General features: G+C 39.9%; 1 protein-coding gene across 1 annotated transcript in view; it reads right to left on the bottom strand.

Moving 5' to 3' along the window:
- Nucleotides 1-16,688, bottom strand: part of AOPEP (aminopeptidase O (putative)) — a 392,059-nt gene that overhangs the window by 244,543 nt on the left and 130,828 nt on the right. Inside the window, exon 7 of the mRNA XM_060235458.1 lies at nt 12,569-12,678. Coding sequence (XP_060091441.1) covers nt 12,569-12,678 — 110 coding nt within the window. The remainder of the gene's footprint in view (nt 1-12,568; nt 12,679-16,688) is intronic.

Here is a 16,688-nt window from a genome sequence, read left to right as displayed (position 1 = left end):
TTTTACAAGCCCTATGAAAGGCCACTAATTCCATCCCTCCTTCCAGTGGCTCCCTCAGCTCTTGTGCTCTCTTTTCTCCAGATGACCTCTGTGGTGGAGGAGAAGAGTTTGCAAGCCTGCCTATTTCCCCCTTCTTCCCCACTTCACATACGGCAGAAATAGTCGCTTATCTGTGGGTCAGCTCTCAGAAGCTGACTGAGGTCCTGATGCTAAGCACACTTATTTGAGAGTAAACCTGCATTAAGTTCCTCCTTGACCTCTGGGAGCCATACTATATGTGTGAAGAGCTGCATATGGCTCCTGAAACACAGTTTGGCCACCCCTGAACTAGGTTAACAAATACACTGACAATAATTTATCAAGTTTCATTATCAAAATACCTGATTACCTTGGGGTTTGTTAGATATTTATAAATTCAGGCATTGTGCGACAGTATTCTATGATACTAAGTTCAATGTAAGTAACACCAAAGTAACACACACACATACTTGATTTAGGTAATTCAGTTCATGAGAAGAGAACAGAAATGCATTTTCCCTAATGTAACTGTATACGTGACTGCACAGCCGCTGAAGTTAAGCTAGAAGCCAAGTCTAAGCTGGTGTGAAGCTACTTAACTCCTCTCCCAGACATGACATCATATTACATGGCATTCTGCTAAGACATGGTATATAGGCAGGAGCGTCATATCATGCACAAAGGGAAATAAGATGAGACTCAGACACTCTAGAAAGAGGGAAATGGGAAGGAAAGATATTGAATTTATTACATCCATACGTATTTTGACTGCTTTTACCCAAGTGTGGGCTTAACAGCTCACAAGACTACACCTGCAAGGATGAAAAGGCTCTTTCATCCATGTACCCAAATGCTGAAAACAGATTTTCCTCCCCCCCCCACTTTCGTCTGCAATTTCCATGCATATTGGAGGAAAAAACTGGCAGACTGTTGGAAATCAAAAGCCTGATACATTCAGCCTTCAGGATTCTCACCCAAACAATATCCACAACCCATCCAAATTATGTGAATTCTTCATCACCAGATGTCCAGTTACAAGCCCCTGCCAGAAATCAGGAGCTCTTTGGTTTCAACAGTTGATTTAAAAATAACCATAGGTTATGCAACCTTACTCTCTTTCTACCCAAGAGGAACCTTTCCACAGAGAAGAAAGTTAAGGGAAGGTTCACACCATTTTTCTTAGCATATATGAAGACTGTGTAAAGTAACACTAGGCCCCAGGTATTTGTGTAAAAAATGTCCATTTTGCTACATGAACATTGAATTTTCCCTCTGTGAATGCTCAGAAGATAAGCTCAAACTATCTGGCTTAATCAAAAGGTAAAAGTAGCATTTCCCCCTTTATCCCTTCTAAATTGGAAGCTGCAAAGGTTAGAAGGGTAGTCATCTTTATGTTAATGGATGCAGTCCAGAAGAACAAACAGGACTCTAGGTAAGTATACCCAGAAACTATATAAGCAATAGAGAATGCTAGAGTCTTTGATGTTATCTGAATTTGTAGGGTCTTTCCCCTGCCAGGTAATTTTCCTCTAACAAGGGAAGGGTCTGTGAAATTTGAGGAAGAACCTCTCCAAGATGGAGAACACAGTCACTTTGGGACGCAATATCAGAGGAAGATGCCCACAGATCCAGAAAACATTCAGAAGACATGGTAAGAACGGAGAAGGCTTTACAAGACAAAAGTAAACAGGTAATAAAATATGAACAGAACATGAACTGTGATTTGGACACTTAAAAGAATATTTAGACTATTTGTTATTCAATATCTTGAGTGAACAAGTATAGATCCAGGGAAAGATGACTGCAGTTAATGCCTATTTGACTAGCCTCAGATGCTATAGTATACCACTATTCAAATGTATGCTTTTTAAAAATAACCAATGACATACCTTCTAAAGATAAAATGTTTTTTTATTAAATTGGAGTTATTTGGTCTTTGCAATCACTAACAAGCCTAAACTTGGCATATGGAAACACAGAAGAACCCCATGGCGCAGAGTGGTAAAGCTGCAGTACTGCAGTCCTAACCTCTGCTCACAACCTGCGTTTGATCCTGGAGGAAGCTGGGTTCAGGAAGCCAGCTTGAAGTTGACTCAGTCTTCCATCCTTCCAAGGTTGGTAAAACGAATACCCAGCTTGCTGGGGTGGGGGAGGAGTGTAGATGACTGGGGAAGGCAGTGGCAAACCACCCCGTAAAACATCTGCCGTAAAAACATTGTGAAAGCAACGTCACCCCAGAGTCGGAAACAACTGTTGATTGCACAGGGGAGTATCTTTACCTTTTTATGGAAACATAGGAAGAACACTTAGTTGGGAACAAGGGATATTTCCAAATTATTCCCTACCTTAGCTTGAAGAAAGCAGGGAGATTCTGAAGTTGAAGAGAATGTCTGGTTATAGGTGGAGCAAAAATCCCACTTTGTGAGCTACTGGCATTGAGGCTGAGAGTTACTGCATAAATTAGTTTGCTCTGGGGCCATCCTTTCTGAGCTAAGACAAAAATGTCTGAGCCAGAGGCTAAAAAAACTGAGCTAGCTCACACTAACTCAGCTAAGAGGAAACACTGGTCACGAGGCAAATGAACCTCTTGATGGCATGTTGGTGGCAGCAGAAAATAAGAACATAAACATAAGAACATAAGAGAAGCCATGCTAGATCAGGTCAATGGCCCATCCAGTCCAACACTTTGTGTCACACAGTGACCAACCCCCCCCCCCAAACAAAGTGCTATCTAGAGGTCCACCAGTGGGGCTATTAGCCCTTCCACTGTGCCACTCCCAAGCACCAGAATACAGAGCATCACTGTCCCAGACAGAGAGTTCCAACGATAAGCTGTGGCGAATAGCCACTGATGGACCTCTGCTCCATATGCTTATCCCTTCCCCTCTTAAAGCTGTCTATTCTTGTAGCTGCCACCAAAAATACAGGAATGGTGGAATGTAGCCTCATTGGGGTCCAGAAACTTGAGAACCTGGATGACTGAGTACATTCCTTGTGGTTCCTTTCAGCCCAACCAAGTTTAATTCTGTGTAAAAGTGAGAACTGAGTGACTTAGCTTATATAGTGAGATAGGAACCCAATATCTCTGTTAAGCCCTGGGGGGGGGTTCCATTGTCCTGAGTAAAACTGACTGTATGGGAGATTGCTGAATTACAAATTATTACAACAGTCAGGACATCTGGTAACCCTAGAATTAAACTTTGTTGGGCTTAAAGGTGCCATGGGTCTCAAAATTAGTTTTCACATGTATTGTTAACTTTTATTATCTGTATGCCAGTTTGCTGCTATCCACAGGGCTTACAAAATGTGTTATTCCAATCTTAACTGAGCATCTTGACTCTAACCAGCCCTTCATGGCAACTAAAGCCCCTTACCTCTATATAATATTTCAGGAAATCTGTTTCAATTTATCTAAATGAGTGTGCATCTACACATGCACAGTTTTACAGTTCTCACATATCTAGAATTGAACTTTGGTGGTCTTGGAGGTGCCATTGGACTCAAACTCAGTTCTCACATCTGTTCTCTTGCATTTGTATGCTAATTTACTGCTATTCACAGATTTTAAAAAGGTGAAGGTAGTCCCCTGTGCAAGCACCAGTTGTTTCCAACTCTGGGGTGATATCGCATTACGACATTTTCACGGCAGACTTTTTATGGGATGGTTTGCCATTGCCTTCCCCAGTCATCTACACTTTCCCCGCAACAAGCTGGATATTCATTTTATCGACCTCAGAAGGATAGAAGGCTGAGTCAACCTAGAGCCTGCTACCTGAACCCAGCTTCCTCCGGGATCTAACTCAGGTCATGAGCAGAGAGCTCAGACTGCAGTACTGCAGTTTTACCACTCTGTGCCACGGGGCTGTACCAATTGCCTTAATCCAATTTCAGCTATAATTGCCCAGTTACTTGTGCATTTTGACTCTAATTAGCCCTTCCTGACAATTTACCCTCCCCATCCTCTCTCCTCTAAGTAATGGCTGAAGAAGTTTTGTTTCACTGTATCTGAAGAAGTGTGCATGTACACAAAAAATTATACTTTGAATAAAACTTTGTTGCTCTTAAAGGTGCCAGTGGATTCAAACTTTGTTGCTTCAGACCAACACGGCTATCCACCTGAATCTATCTTCATCAAGGACTCCTGAGTAAGCTTAGCAGTTACGGAATGCTATTTCATTTGTTCAAATGTTCATTTATTGGAATTGGGACTGAGCAATGTACCAGATAAGTTTGCTGATGATGCCAAATTATTCAAAATTGTGAAAATGAAGGCAAATTGTAAAGATCTACAGGAAGATCTCTGTAAATAGGGTCAGTGGACAACAACATGCCAGATGAAGTTCAATGTTGGTAAGTGCAGGTGATACACATTGGAACAAAAAGTCCCAGCTTCAAATATAAATTCATAGGGTCTAAAAATGACTGGGACAACAATAAAACCAAGAAAACCCAACAATTAAGCAGTTAAATAATTAAAAATCACTAAAATATAACATAGAAAGAAAAGAGGAAAGAGTACAAGGTTCTGTCTTTAAAATCAGCCTCCTCCCCCCCTCAAAAAAAAGAGTACAGTGTCAAAATAAAGTTACTTTGAATCTAAAAACTGTATAATTACACCATGTTTACAGATATATGGAGGAGCTTTGGGGGTTTTTTTGGTGGGGGAGCGTCTGTTGTAGAATGAATGCAACATAGGACCAATGTGATCAGAAAAGCAAATGTCCTGATAAGCCTCCTATTACAGCAAGACGTGTTCAATATAAAGAAAAATATTGTAACAAAAAGAATCCCATCTTCAACCACCCTGCAATCAGCAGCTGTGTTGGCCAAAGCTGCATGGTAGCTAGTGATAAGGCTGTCTTTTCTGTCTGTACCCATTGTTATGCTACACTTGCATAATGTGTAACTTGTATGACCTTGGCTATACAACAACATGAATAAACATTAATTGAAAGAAGCTTACAAAAATATTATAGCTATGTGTAGGCTTGATGTAGAAGCTCAGAGGATGTATAATGGCTGGGCCATGGTGGATGGCTTGATGGAGGAGCTTCTATAGATGACAATTTTGCCAGGTGTATTAATCCAAGACTGGAAAACTTTAATTTATATTAGAAATTTAATAGAAACCCACAAGGACTAGCAGGAGGTATCTCATTTCCCACTCCCATACTATTTCCTCTTTCCCTTTTCTGAAAGTCCTCAAAGACTCAGACTCTTCCCTTTTCCTGCTTTCTTCCCACCAAACAGCAAACCTACATTTATCTACCACTCTTCAGATTTCCCTCTCCCCGCCCCAGTAGCCTCTACCACAGAAAATTATGGCCCAGTTGTGTGGTGGCAGCCGCTGGGTCAAGCCCACTGAAGAACATAAGAGAAGCCATGTTGGATCACGCCAATGGCCAATCCAGTCCAACACTGTGTCACACAGTGGCCAAAATACACACACACACACTGTGGCTAATAGCCACTGATGGACCTCTGCTCCATATTTTTATCCAAACCCCTCTTGAAGCTGGCTATGCTTGTAGCTGCCACCATCTCCTGTAGCAGTGAATTCCACATGTTAATCACCCTTTGGGTGAAGAAGTACTTCCTTTTATCCGTTTTAACCTGAGGTTTTGCTTATAATTATCTTTCTTATCTTTTTTAGACTGTTGTCTTGTACGGTATCTCTGTGGTTCATTTGGATCTTCTTCACCAGAACCTTCTTTTTCCTGCTCCTCCTCACCATTCTTTTCTTTGCCTTCTTTCTTCTTCATTCTTTCCAAGAAATTCTGAACTTTGAAAGTGGAGTTAATCCTATATCTGTTCTCCTGGTACGTAAAAAGAAGGTCTTCTGGCATTAGCCACATGTAGGTTATCTCTCTTCCTCTCAAAAAGTGTGTTAATGTTTGATATTCTCTCCTCTTTTGTCTCACAGGCCAAGGAACCTCTCCTAAAATTTTCACCATGTTTCCAGCTATCACCATAGGTCTATCTCTTACTTGTTTCAAGAAGTCATCTTTAGTCTTTTTTCTTGTGAATCTCAAATGGACTTCACTAGGCAATTTGTTTCATCTTGTATAACTCGATGGCACCCGTCTAACTTGATCAAACTCATCCTCCATCCTCTGAGGGATCATCTGTAACATTTCAGCCAAGGCTTCACTTAACATTTTCTGTAAATCTTCATTTTTCTCTTCTGGTATGTTTTGAAACCTCAACATATAAGCCGCTTTATCTACTTCCAACTGCAAGTCTGGAGTCTTGTATAGTCTGTTCTTTCCCCAGATGTTCCACTTTTTGAATATTCTCCGTCACCTGACCCTCTAATGCTTTTAAAGCTTTATTGGTCTCCACTGTCTGTCTGCTATTCTCCATAAGCTCTTGTTAGATCTCTGCCATCTGTTCACCTATATCATCTATTTTACTTGTCAGACGTGTTATAGCAGTCATTAGAGTGGTTTGCCATTCTTTCATGTCTCCTTGTATAGGTGTAAATTTCCCTGGCCCTGATTGGCCAGGTAAATAAAGGTGAATAAGATAGTTTCTCTTCTTTGATATCTTTTTTTTTTTGGCTGTTTCCTTGGGAATAGTCCCTGCTTTACTATCCATTGTTATTAATGTGAGCACACTCACAACCACCAGTTCAATAGGATCTCTTCAACATTTGTTTTGAGATTCTATGTTCTGTTTATAGCAGGTGAATAATCTTCTCCAAACAATGCTTTTATTACGAAATAATTCTAAGAAGAAAACAACCTTCCAACTTCTCTCAACAATTTATGCTAGTCAAAACAGCACTCAAAATAATAACAAACAAAACGTTCACAGCAGTAGATGTTCAGTAGACAAAACAAAAGATCACAGTTCACTGTCCAGTGGTTTCCATCAATGTTAGTTCAAAAGCAAACCAGCTCTCCACCTCAGCTTTCAGATATCTTCTAAGCACAGAAACTGGCAAGTATAACTTTGTAATCCAGGGCTGAATACCCTATTTATAATCCCCAAAATGAGAACCAAAGTTAAGTAATAAAGCAATAATCCAAACAAAAAGAAGAAGGAAATCCAGCAGGACCAATAAACCCCAAAATAATCCAAGCACAGGTAAAAAATAATCCACAGATAAAAAGTAATCCACATGTAAAAATAATCCAACCACAGGTAAACAAAGGGAAAAATAAAAATAAAAACAAACTCAAAAAATTATATCCAAAAAATCATATCCATAACATCCACAAAGTTAGATCAAAATTCGCTTCCCATCCGGAGCATTAAAGTTTTAAGGCTATCCATAAAATCCACCTAAATAGAACTAAGTCCACTTTACAAGATTATAAAAATATTCTTCTTACAGCCAAAAATTCTAAAATGCAGTATCAGGTATCCACCAGCTTTTAAAAGTTAATTAAAAAATTAATTAAAGTTCTTATAAGTACAGTTTGAGCACTTCAGTGCTTCAACTTCTGCTTCAAAAAGTCTTTAAACCTCTTTCACATCCATATATACTTATTTATTTATTATTTTATTTATTACTTTAAATTTCTATCCTGCCCTCTCCGCAAGCAGACTATTATCAACAGGCATCTTCTCCAAAGCCAAAGCCTTTTCCTCCTTCCATCAGATTTGCAATGAGTCAATTAAATTCAGCCACGAAGTCTCATATAAAATACAAGCTGGTGTAGTCTCCTGCAGGTAATTTCTATGTTCAAAATGGGCAGAAACTTTTGCAAGCCTTGAGAGAGAATGGAAGAGAGTTCCCCCCCCTTTCTCAGTCTTTTGCCTCACTTAAAATCTGCAGTCTCTTTATTCCTGCTTCTCAGACATACATCCAGAAGAAATATAGTAGAAGTCACTTACATTAGTAGAAGAATCCATATCACTTATCTTGAAGTTTCTTGAAGATCCAGAATGAAGAGTGTTGAAAAGAAGAAAAAAAGAAAAACTCTTTGGCCATTTAAAAATGACTGACTCTTTGGCCATTTAAAAATGTTTGACTCTTTGGCCATTTAAAAAAGGCTGACTCTTTGGCCATTTAAAAATGGTGATCGGAACGATGATACTTGGGAAGAGCGGGATCGGGAAGCAGCCGCCTCCACTGACATTCCCGATCCACCGCTCCGATTCCCCTGCCTTCTGGGACCCTTCCTGGGCCCCAGAGTCGAGTTGTCCTTCGAGGGGCAACCCCTCAACGAACCAATTTGGAAGCGGCTCAGGACATGACGGTCCAAGCCGCTTTCAATGGCAAGCCGCCGAAACTGGAAGTCCGAGAAATCTTTGTTAAAGCTACAGGCGCTTCTTTTATCATTTTGGGTTTTTTAAAATCCCCCAATGTATGTTTTTTTAGATTTTAATTTTTCCTGTAAACCTGGAGTATGCGGGGAGGATTGTAGAAAGGTCAGTCTTGCCCATTTACAGCTCCTATCATCAGATTTAAGCATCTTCAGATTTGGCCAACTTTCCTATTAGACTATAAAATGATGATAACCATCAAAAAAGGGTGAGTAGAATTTGAGCTTTTGATTAGGATCAACTTTGAAAGAAAATTTACATTGAAATGGTAACATCAGTTTAAATGGTTGCAAATTCAAAGAAGTCTATGCCAGAGACCTGTTTGATGAAAAGGGACAAGGGCTCTCTCTCTCAGAAAGGGGAAGAAACCAAAGGATGGGAGTTCACAGAGCTGTCACCATTTGCAGTCATCTAACTTCCAGATCACCTTATCATTCTAGACAGAAAAAATGCGCTGACTGGTTGCTGGTAACGAAGAACTCACCAACTCAAACTGATTGAGTGGCACAAAGGAGCTACAGCCCTACTACAGTAATCACAGCTGAAATGTCAGAGTTACTATTAGAATTATGAATTACTCCCTGTTGCAGCCATTTTGCGGTTGCACCCACCATCCTGTGTCAGAATTCTGAGGTTTCCTGCAGGCTCAGAAAGGTTGGGGACCCCTGGGCTGGGCACTGAATTAAAACATAAAAACAGGAAGAGACATTATAAGAGCCAGAAATCATTGATAGCTCCCATATAGCAGACAACTTGATGCAGTGAGATTCATACCCTGACTCTTCCCTTCTAGTCTTATTGGCTGTTGCAGGCTCTGCCTCTTTTTTGAGGAATGCAAATCCTAGCAGGTGAACTGGCACGTTGTCTTCAATAATTTCCTAATGGGTTTAGCAGATTCTTTGATGAGGTATGACAAGAGATTATAAAGTTTTTGGCTATCAAATGTGACAGCTTCTGGAGTGTTTCTGGCTCAGGAGTAACCAGGCCTTGGTTTGGTAACGTCCAAAGGATCTCTTCAGGATCAGTACCGTGGATGAAAATGATGTGGTGGTTAGATTGTTGGACTAGGACTGAGGAGACCCAGGTTCAAATCCACACTCTGCCATGGAAGCCTGCTGGGTGACTTAGGACCAGTGACATACTCTCAGCTTAACCTACCTCACAGAGTTGCTATGAAAGTAAAATGGAGGAAAGGCCAATTCAGTTACAATTTCAAACCTTTAATGGCATAGTATAAAATACAGAAAAAGATTTGGATAGACAAGATAAGTCAGGATTGAATTTAGGCTAGATATAAAATCAAGCATAGCCAGAGTTGTGTTGGAAAATGGTGCCCAAAATTTTTGCAACAGTACAGGTAATTTCTGAATTAGAGTCGTTCAGGAAAAATCAACTGAAAGACAAATCATTCCGATTGACAGTAGGAGGGGAGAATCTATGAAACAATTCCTGGTGGGGATTTTCATATAGATGACAATTATTCAAGAAGTGAAAAATTTTGTCAGGGGAGTTTGCACAACAGGAACAGTCTTTCATAAAAAGGAATTTGGAGATATCTCCTCCGCAAGACCTTGAAAGGAAATGCATTCAATCTGGCCAACATAAAAGCCCTGCGATATGTAGGAATCATTAAATCAGTTAAATATCTGTGTGTCTTACTGCAATAGATGTCCAGACCTAAGGTAGCTGGAGAGCAGACATTAGGGTCAGCTGGGCATAATTTAAGTTTTTCTGAATTGAGTAATTTTTTCTTAATACAATTGAAGATATATGATTCATCAGAAGTAGACAGATCATCAATAGTCAACCCTAATTGGTTAAGTTTGGCCAGAAGGGCCACTGACCAAGCTGAAGTATAAGAGTCCCTCAACAAGTAGGCAATAAGACTATTAGGCTCGGCCCTAAAATGAACCTTAAGCCAGAATCTGAATGTTGTCATCCAAGCCTTTGATTCAATCAACAACTGACCTAATTCAGAACAGAACTAAATAAGACACACATTTTGGGACACCTAAGATCTGCCTTAAAAAGGAGGCTTGAACATTTTCTACTTTCTTGTTCAACGTTAAAATCCAGATGGGGATGCCATAAAGAATTTGAGCTAATGTTTTGGTTTGAAAGACTTTGAATGCAGTCGGAACAAACTGATTGCCCCTCATAAAGTAAAAATGCTTAATATGGGAAGCAGAGCATTTGGCAAGGTTAGTAGTTCTATTACGATGTGGTATCCAGCTGAGTCTATAATTAAAGGTAACCAACCCCAGATATTTATAGTTTTGAGTTTGTTCAATTGACTGGTTTCCAATAAACCATTTCCGAGGGTGCCAACTTTTTGCGAAGACAATTACTCTTAATTTGGAGTAGTTAATAGAAAGAGAGTTACTTTTACAGTAATTGTGACAGGCATTCAGATATCATTGCAGGCCCACTCTTGAACATGAGAGAATGGTGGTATCGTCAGCATATAAGAGTAAGGGGGTAGCTCGACTTCCAGGTTTGGGAGGATGACCGTTTATGGAATTTAAATATTGGGCCAAATCTGTTAAAAATAAATTGAAAAGATGCGGGGCCAACATGAAACTTGCTTAACTCCCTCAACACTGAAATTTTGTTGGTTAGGTCACCAGTTGCAGAGTATTTTACCTGACAAAATGTGTCAGTGTGAAGCTTCCTCAAAAGGAGCAACAGGCAAGGGTCCATGCCCAAGTTACTTAATTTGGTCCATAACAGAGCCCTATTGATAGAATCAAAAGCACTCTTCAGATCGATAAACGCAACATATAATTTGTTCGTCCCAGTATTCATGTATGTTTCAGCTAAAAAGGCCAAGGTGTAACAATGATCACAGGTAGCTTTGCCTTTGGAAAAACTAATTTATTCAGACCCAATAATGTTTTGGTGCACCCAGTCCAATAAACATGATTCCAGATGTTTGCCATATAATTTGCCCACTATTGATAATAGACTGATGGGACGAAAATTTTCTGGGAGTTCAGGACCTCCTTTTTTATAAATTAGAATGATTATAGAATCAAGCCAAGAGTCAGGGATAGTACCATAAAAGATCCATTTATCTTACACCAGCTGTGGGATATATGGAAGGAGTGGAGGCAACTGATATTACCAACTGCAGAACTGGAGTTTGTATTTAGATAGTTATATTGATTTTAGATTGTATATTGTTTTATTAAATGTATTTGATTTTAATTTTGTATTATTGATTGTTGTTACTTGCTCAAAGCCCATTTGGGAAAGGGTGGGCTATAAATTGAAAACAAACAAATAAATAAATTTAAGCAAAAAGTTCTGCTCCCCAAAAAGCAATTCCTTGAATACAGACAGGCTGCAATCCTGTATGCAAGCTTCCACATAAATACATGGACAGGATTATATGGAAGTCTTATTGAATTCCATGCATAAGAATGTATTGGACTGGAGTGCTGGATCAATTTTATGGGACAAGAAAAACAAGAAAAGTTAACAATGAACTGAACTTTCTGCTACAAAACTTCATACACTGGCAATCATAATTAATTCTTTGTCCATTTAACAAGGATAGATTACAGTCTCAAATCGATTTTAAAGACTATATTTAATTGTAAATTAATAATATAGACAGATGTTATTATGAACCAATGAAATTCACATTTAAAGAAGAACTCAAAGAAATAAAACCAACAAGGGCATTTCCTTACCAACATCCGACTTAAATCAATTCTCCGTGCTTAATAGTGCAATCCTAAAAATAGCAAACTTTAGAAATCCATTGACTGTAGCAGGCTTAAAAGCATGTAACTCTTTTTAGGGTTACACTATTAAGCAAGGATTTAAGACATAATGAAATTTTACTTGATGGTTTTATTTTATTTCAGTTTAAGACTGCACGGTAAGTGTTCTTCAATATTTGCTCTGGATGTGCAGAGTGAACGTGATGCGGTAAATTTACTGAGCAGAAAACAATCAGTTCTATAGTCAAGCGCAGTTTAAAGGTGCAACAGGTGAGATTAACTGACTCAAAAAGATCATAAGAATGAAAATTTAAGAAAAAAAGAACATCCTATCTTTATTGAGGTAATATTAAAGAGTATATTTGTGCCTTCAATTCAAATTGCCTCCAATATAATTAGTTACTTTTCCACAGTATCCTGGCCCCAATCAATCAGAATATTTTCCAGATCTTTTCTTCCTACAGTTCATCAGTGGAATCTATGGCAATAATACAAAATTGAATTAAATAACTTGAAAACATGCAAAGAATAATCAGTCTGTAGCATACCTTAACACTTGTAGATCTTCTTCAGAGTTCTGTACCTCATCCCTAAGCCGCTGCCATCGGAGCAAAGCTTTCAGATCCTGTTGCTCTTTTGCTTCACCAACTGGCAGCTGCTTTGTACAAAGACATGTTATTCATTGTTAGTTGTTTAATGCAATTTCTCAATAACTTTTTCAGGGAAATAAAAATAATCTACTGTCTGTTGTTGCTCTTTAGGAAAAGCAAGAGCAGTGAGGATGGCACTTTCTGAATATGAATCACTTTCTTCCACTCAGTCATTCAGCATATATGCTACTACTGCCACTACAACTATTAATTACATGACAGATATTTCACGTAGATTAGTATTAGGCTGGAAGCCCCATTTAGAGGATTCTTAGAGAAAGGGCAGAATAAAAAAATAATAAATAAATGAATAAAACCCTTAAAACCATTCAAACATGACAATGATATTGTCAGATTCATTCTAGGCACAGATTATAAAACCATTTTCCCTTAATCTCATTCCTAATTTGTATACAGTATCATAAAACTACAGTTTGAATTAATAATCCTTGTGTTCAAACTATTGCTTTATTTTTAATAAATAAATAAATAATATTGGGGAATTTCCACATTAGCTTTTTTGCAACCTGCTTTATTTCAAGTTAATTTATTGCTAGATTCTTCATTTAAAGTTCTCCTAACTCAGGTCATCTTATTTAGATAAAAGTCAAACATTCTAAAATAGTTCACAGATTCTCTAGAAAACATGTGTTAAAGGTACAGTGCAAACGGGTGAAGCATAGCTTCTACAGCAGGGGTGGGGAACCTCCGTCTCGAGGGCAATGTATGGTCCTCGAGGTCACTTAGTGTGGCCCTCGGGGATTGCTGGCCCAAACTGAGCCATGTGGCCGCCTCTGTGGGGCCTGGCTGCCCAGCAAGGATTGTGGGGCCCAGCCATGCTGTGCAGCAGCCTCTCCAGGGCCAGACAGGGATCAGAGGGCCCAGATGTACTGTGTGGCAGCCTCCCTGGGGCCTGGCTGGACAGCCAGAATTGCTGCAGGACCAGGAAAAGTTACTGTCACCGTTCAGTTTGCACTTGATTATCCCAGATGGTGTGGCCTAACATGCTAATGAGTGTGTGACCTAATATGCTAATATTAGGGGATGTGGTCTAATATGCTACTTTTTTCTACAAAAAAGCCCTGGACCTATGCATTTGCCTAGGGTGGTGGGTCGGGTGTGTGTCTGTGTGCACACCAGATAAGGCTCTCCCCACATGACTTCAAATAGAAAAACAATTATTTGCATTAATTTTGTTGGCCTGAATCATTCTCCTCTGCAGAGCACTGTTTTTTAAGTTGATAATTTTTATGGCCCGTGAATGATGTTATAAATATCCAGATGGCCCTTGGTAGAAAAAAAGGTTCCCCACCCCTTTTCTACAGAAACAGACAAAAAGATTGTTGGTTTCAGATGTAACATCCTCCAGTATTCTCATTCTCCACAGATTAACAATATTCTTTTTAGCAAGAGAACACAGCTTGAGGTTTGTTTGGAAGGTAAACATTGACATTTCTAAGATGTCACATAATGAACTGAGCTTCCTTCTTGCTGGTAAAAACAAAGTAAAGAATGTACTTCCATGGACACAGCAGGAAGAGTTTTGAGTGCATGGGGTCGCAAGGGAGTCCTGGTGAGAATACAGCACTGGAACTTTCTTCTCTTCAGTGGGGCAAATTCACCCAGGTCACACTTCCAATAACTCCAGGCGGGACTATGCAAATTTTCTTTCAATTCTCTCCTGGTTGGATTGACTGACCCACCAGTCTTAGAATAGCTCAGCTCCACGTAATCTTCAATACATTCCATCTCTTCTACTTGCCTTTTCCTTTTCCAGGGTGGGACATGGATGAATTCTCCCCACTAAGGGGAAGACATATTTGGGTAGGTTCCGACACTTTAGTCTCCTTCAGTGGGGAAGTAATCCACACTGGTTATATGCCCAAACTGTTATCCGGGGGGGGGGATCATTTTCTCCTCTTCCTACTCCACAGCTTGTTGCAGCTTCCTTCTGCTGAAGGATCCTTTGAAAAAAATTATCTGATCAATTCTGTAGTGCTTGACATAGGTGGAGAAAACTGATCCATGACCGCCCTGCAGATCTCTTCTACTAGAGCTCTCATTGTGAATGCTGCAGAAGATGCTGCTGCTCTAGTGGAACGAGCAGTGACTTTCCTAGGCACAGGAATATCCTGCACCTCCTAAGCCATATTGATGCATGCCCTGACCCAAAAGACAATTGTTGACTTTGAAGTTCTTTTCGCCAGTGATATAGTACTGTGTAATACAAACAGGGCATCTGACTGTCTAAAATTCTTTGTTCTGTCTAGATAGATATGCAGAACTCTGCACACATCTAACTTTTGCCAAACCTCTTCCTTGAGGTGTTTTGATCTTGGACAGGATGGCAAAACCAGCTGTTGGTTAGCATGGAATGGACAGATAACCTTTGGTAAACCATCCTCAAAATCACCTTCTGAAATATACACAGCTCCTTCCTAATTTATAAGGTTGCCAACTCTGATACCCTTCTAGTTGAAGAAACAGTGACTAGAAAGGCAACCTTCCATGACAAGATTTTTAATTCTACTGTCTTCAAAGGTTCAAATGGTAGTTTTGTAAGTACTTCTAAGACCTTAGAGTCATTCCAAATTGGGAATCGTGCACAATCAGTGGTGCAAATTGGGTTGTGTGTTTTAGAAAATGTCTCACATGTTTATTTGCTGAAATCTTGTGTGGCCCAAGACCACAGACAGTGCTGTTAGTTGCTTCTTAGAGTGTTTGGCCTCAGTCTTTGGTTTCAACCATCATACATAAACAAAATCATGTCTTTGTACAGTAATTTCAATGTATCCAGATGCCTGGAGCTTGCCCAAGACCTGAAGGTACTCCACATATAACTATATCCAGTAGCAGGTCTCCTTGCCTGTACCATGTCTACTATTTCCTCTGAGAAACCTGATTTTGCCATTCAATCACCAGGCTGTCTGCTGTAACCAACCTGGGTCTGGGTGATAAACTGGACCCTGCACCAATAAGTCCTGATGTGCTGTGAGTTTCCATGAAGAATCCACTGACATTCTCACTAGATCTGAAAGTCAGGATTTTCTTGACCAGTAGGCGGCTACAACAATCACTTCTGCCTGTCCTCTTCTTATCGTGTTTATGACCCTTGTTGATGAAATCAAGGTGGTTGGTGGAAAAGTGCACAGGAACCCTTTCAATCACTGGTGTAACAGTGCTTCCTCTCCTTCTGCCCTGGCATCGTGGTATCTTGTAAAAATCCTGGGGACCTTGTTGTTGTAGGAGGAAGCCGATCTATTTATGGAATCCTGGAGCTGCTGGTCAGCTACTGAAAAACTTCCTGATTTAGATTCCATTCTGATGGGCCTAGGTCTCATCTGCTAACCTATCCGCTTCTAGGTTCTTGACATCTCTTAAGCAATGTTCCCTCTAAGCTGTGGAGTCTTGTGAGCAAAAATTATATTTTGTGAACTGCTGGCATTCAAGTTGTGAGCTACCGGCATTCAAGTTGTGAGCTACTGCATAAATTAGTTTGATCTAGGGCCATTTTTCCTGAGCTGAGACAATGTTTGAGCTGGAGGCTAAACAACTGTGAGCTAGCTCACACTAACTCTGCTTAGAGGGAACACTGTTCTTAAGTGTTCTGCTTTGATCCTAATGAAATGTCTTTCTGCCCACTGCACGGACAGCTTGGCCTCTCTGAACAACTTTGATCTTGCGGTTGGTGGGCTGGTTGTCTCAGGAAAAGAAGCATACAACTAAAATCTCAGTCTGTGTATATTTTAGGAAATGAACAAATGATGGCAGTGGGTGACCCAACCCCAGTAGCTCTGTGCAGTGTCTGAGCGGGTGATGATTTTTTAAATGTGTTGGGGCTATTCTGCCTGTTGGTGTCTCTGTAAGAAAGAGGATCTGGGATATGATATACTCATGCCTCTATATTTTAAAGAGGCAAGACAGATAGCGACATGTGACTACCTGACCTACATGTAACCCTAAACCTGTGAGATTGTGGGGGGTGGTAAGTACTCCTTGTGAGTGAAAAGGATCACCA

This window comes from Heteronotia binoei, chromosome 4 (genome assembly GCF_032191835.1).
Source record: "Heteronotia binoei isolate CCM8104 ecotype False Entrance Well chromosome 4, APGP_CSIRO_Hbin_v1, whole genome shotgun sequence".
In the NCBI taxonomy this organism is placed as follows: domain Eukaryota; kingdom Metazoa; phylum Chordata; class Lepidosauria; order Squamata; family Gekkonidae; genus Heteronotia; species Heteronotia binoei.
Note: the sequence above shows the minus strand (reverse complement) of the source record. Positions and strands in the feature narration are given on the sequence as shown.